This window comes from Myripristis murdjan, chromosome 4, assembly GCF_902150065.1.
Source record: "Myripristis murdjan chromosome 4, fMyrMur1.1, whole genome shotgun sequence".
In the NCBI taxonomy this organism is placed as follows: Eukaryota; Metazoa; Chordata; class Actinopteri; order Holocentriformes; family Holocentridae; genus Myripristis; species Myripristis murdjan.
In genome coordinates, this window is record NC_043983.1 from 8,655,186 (window position 1) to 8,662,320 (window position 7,135).

At 43.4% G+C, this 7,135-nt stretch overlaps 1 protein-coding gene across 1 annotated transcript; it reads right to left on the minus strand.

The window, feature by feature from the left end:
- Positions 1–24: 24 nt before the first annotated feature.
- On the minus strand, positions 25–6,241 carry prrg1 (proline rich Gla (G-carboxyglutamic acid) 1). Its single transcript, XM_030050497.1, has 4 exons — positions 6,141–6,241; positions 5,124–5,165; positions 4,135–4,295; positions 25–2,713 (listed from the first exon to the last, which is right to left on the minus strand). The coding sequence occupies exons 2-4, from the start codon at positions 5,131–5,133 to the stop codon at positions 2,249–2,251; spliced, it is 636 nt and encodes a 211-aa protein (XP_029906357.1). The 5' UTR covers positions 5,134–5,165; positions 6,141–6,241; the 3' UTR covers positions 25–2,248.
- Between the last annotated feature and the right edge of the window lie 894 nt (positions 6,242–7,135).

The window sequence follows — 7,135 nt, forward strand, 5'->3', positions numbered from 1 at the left end:
GCACTTCCAGAAAAGGACGCAAAGCCCATTACAAATGTTTTATTACAAATTAATTCAAGCTTCTGCATATATCCAAGGATTTACAACAGGTTCCCTTGAATTCCATGTTATTCAAGGGGGTTTAATATTTTTGTTTATTATAAGGCATCGTAAAAACAGGACTTCATGAGTAACAGTACAACTGACCCAACTAAAATGGCTACCCCCTACCAGCACAACTCAGTTCAAGGTCATCGCAGAGCAACAAGTGCTGAGGTTCACAGGTCAACTTGCAAAAAGAAAAAAACAAACAAACAAACAAACAAAAAACAGATCAGTGCTCAAAGTCTGCTGTGTGTGGTATAGAAATTTCAAACATTTATCAGTGTCATTGAACATTAGGCAGATATATTTGGTTTATATAATGTACGCAGTTATATTGCATATTGACTTCAGGAGGACTTTTTTTTTTTTGTCAGAGAATTACAGTGACATCGTTATTGCTGAGAGTGACACTGGAGATGCGAAACCAGGCTCTGGCCTAGTATTCATTAGACAGCTCATTTTGAGCTTAAACACAAAGTGCCTTCATTCACCACCTAGAATAGTTACATTAGTATCAATGCATTCACTGCATTCCTGTGCAGTAACAAAATTAGCACTCTCACTAAAAGTTACTCTCACACATACAGAATATATATATATTTATATACAGAAACATGACACATGCTAAACATGGCCTCACTCCATAGTGACATTTAATACTGCATCTTTTCCCTCTAATGAGTGAAAGGGATTGTAGTGCGACCTCCTCTTTTCCCAATGCTTCTGTTTCTATTGCTCTCTGTCCCACATTCCTTTGCAGGTCACTCCACACTGCTCACATTTATAGTATAGCTTCAGCCCTATTTGAGCAGTCTTCGATGCACCCTCCCCTGAAGAGGTCACATTGTTGAAGAAGTGGAAGTAGCACAGCAGAAGATTGTTTAGTCCTATCAAATGCAGTTAGATCTGCTTTGCGAGAGAAAGTGGGGAAGGATGCATTTTCACAGTATTCAAGTAGGGTCTGAGTAAATGTCACCTGACATGAGTGGGAAAGTATTGGCCATCAACAGACAAATGCCAGGTTTGATCCAAGTCCATGTACACGGACCAAATTGCATGCCTGACCAAAATATAGGCACATGAAACATGAATTAACACAACACATTTCAGCAGCTCTATGTAGCAGATTTCCTTATCTTAACAATTCTGAAAATCCAAACCATCCAAAAGATAACTCTACACTAGTGTTAGATAGACACATCAGTTGGTTGACATACCTGGGCAATACTGGCCCTGTATTAAATGTTGGATATCGGCCAGTCAATGCTGTCCACTGCCAGTATAATGGAGGTTCCTCCATGACTTCAGCCACATAAATAGTTTAACAGTCTGCCAAATTTGGAATTTAATTTCACTCCCTTTGCATATTTTATTCATGCATTATTGCTCAAATTACATTTTGTAACTTAACTGATCAATTAAAGGTCTAACGTAACCCAAAGTTTCTCCTGCCACTGAACAAGTGCTGCATTAAGAGCTGCTAACACACCTAAAAGAACTGTATCAATATTGGTTCCAGTTTATAGTTTTAATGTCACTCGATCTAAACCTTGTTTCAGAGGCTTTCACAGTCTCAAGAAAAAAAAAATAGGGGGGGTATTAATTCTTTGTTTTTGTTTTGGTTTTTTTGGCATGAAAATAGTCAAATTTAGAGATAGTGAATATTGGCACAAGATATTGGCTGATACTGGCTGTCAGAAACAAATAATATTGGTATTGGCTTTTAAAATTGACAGGTTTTTAGACAAACCCTAGTCTTTACATCTACAACTGTTTTCCTCTCGTGGCAACCATAAACCGTTTTTTCCCCTATACTCCACCTGTAGCTTTTGTCATGCCTTCTGAGTTAAATGATTTGCTACAAGATGATAGCGTGAATGCTTCTTGAGGAAAGTCAACGGAGGTCTCAAGTATGTTTTGGTATTGCAGTGTTATTGGCTCCTTGTCCAGTATCACCCCACCTCCTCGATGCGTGGTTAGTGCAAGTTTCAGCAGCGCTGGTTCCAGCAGAGATTGCCATTAGTCCATTAACCAGGGAGTTAATGGTGTGTCTGTGTGTGTTGGATGGAGGGAGGCCAGTGATACCACAGTGATGGCATTGCTAAATGACAAGGTCTTAGTGTAGGTTAGGGCATTTGTTGTTGTAATCAGACAGGCTGGTTGTTTACTTCCCATGGCCACCGTTGACATTTGTAGTGCTGCTGTTGACTATGTCGTCATACTGTGGGGGCGGCTCCGTCTCTATACGGACATCCGCATGACCCACAGCCTCCTCGTAAGACGGTGGCGGGTCTCCGGCACTTCCTCTCCCAGATGTGAGCTCTGAACCTGGATAGGCTGGGCTGCTGTGGGCACTGAGCTCTGATTGGTCAGCGTGGTGGTATTCCCTGCCCCACTGGTCCATAGAGACCACTGACAGGCCGGGATCATGATGCGAGCGTCCCAGGCTGGGGCTGCGCTCAGAGCGCTTGCGGGAGTGGCAGCGCCACACAGTGATGGCCACCGCAGCGATCAGCAGCACGACCAATAGCAACGGCAGAATCAAGTAGAGAGAGTGGACCCCACCCACCACGGCCTCCAGCCCTCCGGTCGGGCTGCTCTCCCGCACATATTCCTCCCAGAAACGTCTCTGCAGCCAATCAGAAGACAAACAGACATGTCATGAAACCATTCAGAGGGATGATAACATAGAATATGTAATGTTACTGCTATCACTGGTGTAGAAAGCATCATAAAACTGAGAACCTAAAGTCCTCTCTATGCAGTGAAGGGCCTGACGGTTGATTTCTCCTGAGTCAAACAAACAGTTTTGCAGGGGATTAAAAGTTAATTAAAGTTAAAATTGCACCTATTATCCTCTGCTTGCCTCAACACATAGTAGTGAGTAACAGGAACTATTAACTTGTTAGAAGAGACACCGGTTTTGTGCTGTTCCTGGCAATAAATCCACCATTTTACCAAGGGTTATTTTACCAAACTATCATTCTATCAGAAGAGACAGGGGCTAGCCAACTGCTTCAGTCGAACATGGAGCTTTAGCGAGCGATAGTGTGAACTTTCTCACATCAACTCGACTACCACAAGCCTCCAACGTGTACGTCTTTAACAAGTGAGCTCTGCAGCAATGTTAGCTACTGTATGAAAACATTTGCAGACATATTGTTGCAGTGCTAGAAAGAGCCATAGCTCTTTCAGTTGCAACAAGTGGGGCATTTTCACTTTTCTGGACAGCTGGTTGGTCTTACCAGGGTCAAGACGATATTGTTACCCTACAAGGGGAAATAACGCCCACCCAGGCCTGCTGCAGTTGATTACTATAGAAAATTATAGAATATAATAATAATATAAAATTCCATTTTATTACAGTTATTTAGAATTATTCTTGAGTACAATAGGAAAATGTTGTTTTTAATTGACTCTACTATCCCCTCTATTCTATTCTATTATGTTAGGGTTACGGTCAACTACATTCATGCAACATTTGTAAATACTGCAGAGTACCACACAAAGTTCAAAACAGCCCAAGGTCACGGTACACAGTGTCCACTTTATGAATACTTTTTTTTACTGAAACACAATAGTAGCAGACAACAACGCCCAAGCAGAAAGCGTCCACGGGATTGTGCGTGTCCATCTGCATGACTGTTTCTCCAGGCTTTCACAATAGTTTCACAATTATGCCTCCCTCCCTTGCATGCACTCAGCTGTTCTTCCTGCTGATAATCATCACTTCCTGAAAAAAAAAAACCCTGCCACATTCCACAAGCCTGCACTCTTGGAGTAAGATTTCACCGCAGCATACACAAACAATAGGAAAAACACTTTAAGTGGTTTTCATATATGCCCACATGTAGGCAGACGCAAAGTGCAGCAGGTGTTTATTTGAGTGTGGAGCCTTCTAAGAGGACTGGACCCTGACCAGATGGATAGTGCCCACCTGGTAGAGCATATGACAACCCGTCTCCCCCTTCAGCGACAACAATGCTGGCCGCATCAGAGCCTATGTAACAGTAAGGTTAATGTGTTTGCACGCATCTGTTGCCCCCTCACCGTCTTCTCATCGTTCTCGAAAGCCTCGCGGGCCTCCTCGTACGTGCAGATCTCCTCACGGCACTCCCTCTGGATGTTGCCCTGCTTCATCTCCTCCAGCAGGAAGTTGGCCCTGCGCAGCCGCCGCAGCACCGAGTGGGCCACGTCTGCCGGCAGGAACACTGGGAGTCGGGCAAGAGAGGACACGATGAGTGGAGGTGACAGAGGGAGGGGGACAAAGAAGTGAAGATAGGGAGGAGGGAAAGGGGAAACATGGAGAGATGGTGGGATGGTGTAAAAAAGAAAGAAAGAGGCACAGCAGAGAAGAGGAAGCAGAGGGGGAGAGAAAGGGGGAAGAAATCCAGTAAAAGGGAGAGAGCATTGAAAAAGAGAAAGGGGTGAGGTGGAAGATAAAAAGGGGGACAGAGATGCTGAGAGAGAAGCAAAGAAGAGAGGAAGAGGGAGAGAGTTGGGGACTGAAACAAAGCCGAGGAGAGGAGAGCCAAGCGCTGCCCACTAACTGCATTTCTGCATAAAAACAAAAGCTCCTTTGATTTGGGACGTCCATCCCTGGGAAATATAAGAGAAACTAGATGAATGAACTGGGAGTAGCAAACAGAGTGGCCCTCTGTTTCACGCATACAGCATAGGAACACGGGGGCAAGAACACGAGCTTCAACATACCTCGGGAATGTATGATTACCCATGCAGCTCAGAGCTACATGCATTTGATGTGGGCAACACTTTTACAGCAGGGAATAGTGGGCAAAAGGGAAGGATAACAGGAAACTCCCTTCTCGAAAAGAATGGGAATTGTGTTCAAGACCAAACCAGAAATATGACATTCCAGTGACTATCTTTTATTTGTGAGACAAACAAAGCAGGAGGGCAGCAGAATAGGCAGGGGGAGCCAGAACTTGGAGCACAGGAGAATAGTTTAAAAAAAAAGTGATGAAATTCAGATTAATATTCATGCTTGCTGAACATTAGTGCAGCACCATTGAACTTACCACTCCCCATGATTCCTGCGGGTCTGTTTGGGGGTGATTTATCTGCGGAAACCCAAACACATAGGTGAGATTTATGCACAGCTCTGAACCTGTTGACACAAGCCAGGCAGACAATAATTAACCAGATCTCTCCTTCTCATCTTAACTACCTCTCTTAAAGTCATTTAAAGGGGGCTCCTGTAACACAGGAGAAGGGTGGGACACTTAAGAACCACTACAAAACATGTCAATCCTAACTACTCACGTTTTGTCTTAAAATCTTGTTTTCCCTCAGAATAAAAAAAAAAAAAAAAAAAAGGAAAAATAATCTCCCAGTGAGTGAGAGGACTGTTTGGAAACAAGTGGCTGCATCCTGAAACAAGGGAGGTCACTCCCAAACTATGGCTCAATTTGAGAAAATGATTTGAGTCAGCTGATTTGGATGGGAGTATGTCATCCTTTTGTCATCCTTTTGTCTGATTGACGCTTGGTTTCTGAAAAATAAGATTAACGCCGACAGATTGCCGAGTTGGATTGGGTGTATCCACGGCCAGGCATTACAGAGCAGTGTGTAGTGAACATGAGGCATCGGTAACAACAGTGTAGTGAGTAATCAATGGCGGCTGCTGCTGCTGCTGACCAGGGTTACAGGAATGTTTATGCGCTGACCCGAAATAGATCACCAGCCTGGAAACAAAATGTCACAAACAAAGCGCCGCCGCCCCTTTACAGAAACTACAACCACCACGGCGACGGACATTACAACACCAATAAAGCCAATTATAGCAGATAATCCGCTATTTCCATCCGTGTTGTCCGTGGTGGGTTTGCGGCATGGAGCTTGGTTAGCGCCCCGGGTATTTTCTGACAAGCGGGGATGATTTGTAGGATGAGTGCGCCTCCTGCTACGGGTGCCCGGCACATCATTCATACGCTCGGATTAAACCTTAAGCCCGCGTGGTTCGCGACAACACGGCCTACGCTAGTGTTTACATGCTGTCCGAACCGTTAGCGAACACACAAAGAAACTTTATTTACCTGTTTTCTTCCCCAAATGCGCCTGGACGCTCCCTTCTCCTCCTCTCCCGTCCGAAAATGTGGCTACGCAAGCGCACTACCGTGTTTGCGTAGCAGGCCCCCCCTTTGCCCCGCGTTTAAAGGGACAGTCCAGCCATCCACAAAGACTGCCCCTCATTCTCGTAACGACTGAGATGACAGCTGCAGGGTCAATAGTCTAAAATGTGTGGGCTTGCATCACGGTTAAACATGAATGATGATAATGTTGATGAGAGGAAAGTATATGCGGGCTACACGAGAAGTGCTGTAGATACAGCTGTTACTGCTGAAAAGGTAAAGCCTTAATACCCTGGAGACAGTTCATGTTTCTGCAGGTGTTTTCCAATGTGACCAGCAGATGTTACTATTTACTCTCTGCTGCTCATTTCTATTGAGAAAATAAAGAATACATGTCAAACAATACAAATGGAATTATATTTCTATGGTTATGACTCAAACAAAATATAGCTTGATAGACATAGATAATAGACAATAGCTGGATTAGAGTCACGTGGCTGAGAGATGACCCGAGCAGGACCTCCATACTGTTTAATCACTGTAAACTAAAAAAAAAAGTTTACCGTTAGTATGAGTTTATCGATCCAAACACTCTTCCTCTTTCTTCTCCTTTTTAATCTTCGTCATTTCTCTCCTTTTAATTTTCAGTTGACTGCTATGTGAATAATTGTAGCAGTAGTTATTGTAATGATAGCAGTTATAGTAGAGGTAGTCTAATAGTAGTGCAGGTTGTAGTTAGTGTAGCTGTAGTAATAATAGCACTTATAATAGCAGTAATATGTAGAAGTAGTCAGTCATATTCCTTGTGTGTGGGAGAAAAAAAAAGCATTGACTACAAGTATTTGTCACATGCCGCAATGTTAAGCATTAACAGCTGAACACCAAAATTTCAATGACATGACTGAAATTTCAATGACGTGAAATATTGTTAATACCATTATTACTAATGTATCAGTATA